This window comes from Sinocyclocheilus grahami, unplaced genomic scaffold (assembly GCF_001515645.1).
Source record: "Sinocyclocheilus grahami isolate Dianchi unplaced genomic scaffold, SAMN03320097.WGS_v1.1 scaffold6035.1, whole genome shotgun sequence".
NCBI lineage: Eukaryota > Metazoa > Chordata > Actinopteri > Cypriniformes > Cyprinidae > Sinocyclocheilus > Sinocyclocheilus grahami.
This window is the reverse complement of record NW_015510564.1, coordinates 7,864-8,645: the sequence shown is the minus strand read 5'-3', so window position 1 is coordinate 8,645 and position 782 is coordinate 7,864. Positions and strand designations below refer to the sequence as shown.

The 782-nt window shown below is 39.6% G+C and overlaps 1 protein-coding gene across 1 annotated transcript in view; it reads right to left on the bottom strand.

Annotated features, from left to right (window-relative positions):
• LOC107577431 (calcium/calmodulin-dependent 3',5'-cyclic nucleotide phosphodiesterase 1A-like) overlaps nt 1-356 on the bottom strand; it is a 2,977-nt gene extending 2,621 nt beyond the window's left edge. Inside the window, exon 1 of the mRNA XM_016263509.1 lies at nt 265-356. Within this exon, the coding sequence (XP_016118995.1) occupies nt 265-356 (92 nt within the window). The remainder of the gene's footprint in view (nt 1-264) is intronic.
• Nucleotides 357-782: the final 426 nt, after the last annotated feature.

Below are 782 nucleotides of genomic sequence, written 5' to 3'. Positions count from 1 at the left end.
GAATTTATCTGAAATAGAAATGACTTTACTGATACTGACTTTAAAAAACTTACTAAAACCCGAACAAGCAACTCTATATTAGCCAAACATGTTTCTTGATAAGAACAGGGCTTTTTCTGAACCAAAAGTCCTGAAGACTTAACTATATCTTACTGTAAGTTCCTGTTAGTCACTATTCACCTTTTAGCCAATTCCACACAAATGTATTTCTAAGAAAACACATTTTATTCAGTGAGATAGACAGATATTACTCAGGAGATTTACTTTTCATCATTTTGAGGAGTAAATTTGAGGAGAACTACAAGCTGAGGTGGAACATCAGCGGCAATCAGAGATATCAAGAGTAATGGCTCCATTTTTCCCATCACACAAGTCTCGTCTCCCACAACTCACTGATGATCGAGCGCTCCTCCAAAATCACTGCATGCTGCAGTACCATCGGTTTCTGTCTGCTGCAAAAGCTCATGCCATGATATACTTCTCAGAATAATGACGTCTGCCATGGGCTGTCACGCAAAATGAGGCCTGTTACTGTAAAAAGGATCTCAAGGATCCTTTGGCATGTATTAATGCAAAAAGATGTCCTGCTTGACGTGAACCAACACAGAGCAACTACAGCAACATGAGTGGAGATTCTGCCGTAGATTCTGCCACTGAAGATTAATTGAAAACATTATAAATTCTGCTCTCAGCTCTGCAAAAGCCCACCAGAAGGAAGATAAACTGTGTTAGAATGTGACCAGTGTATTATCTCTCTCTGGTACACACACACACCCACACAC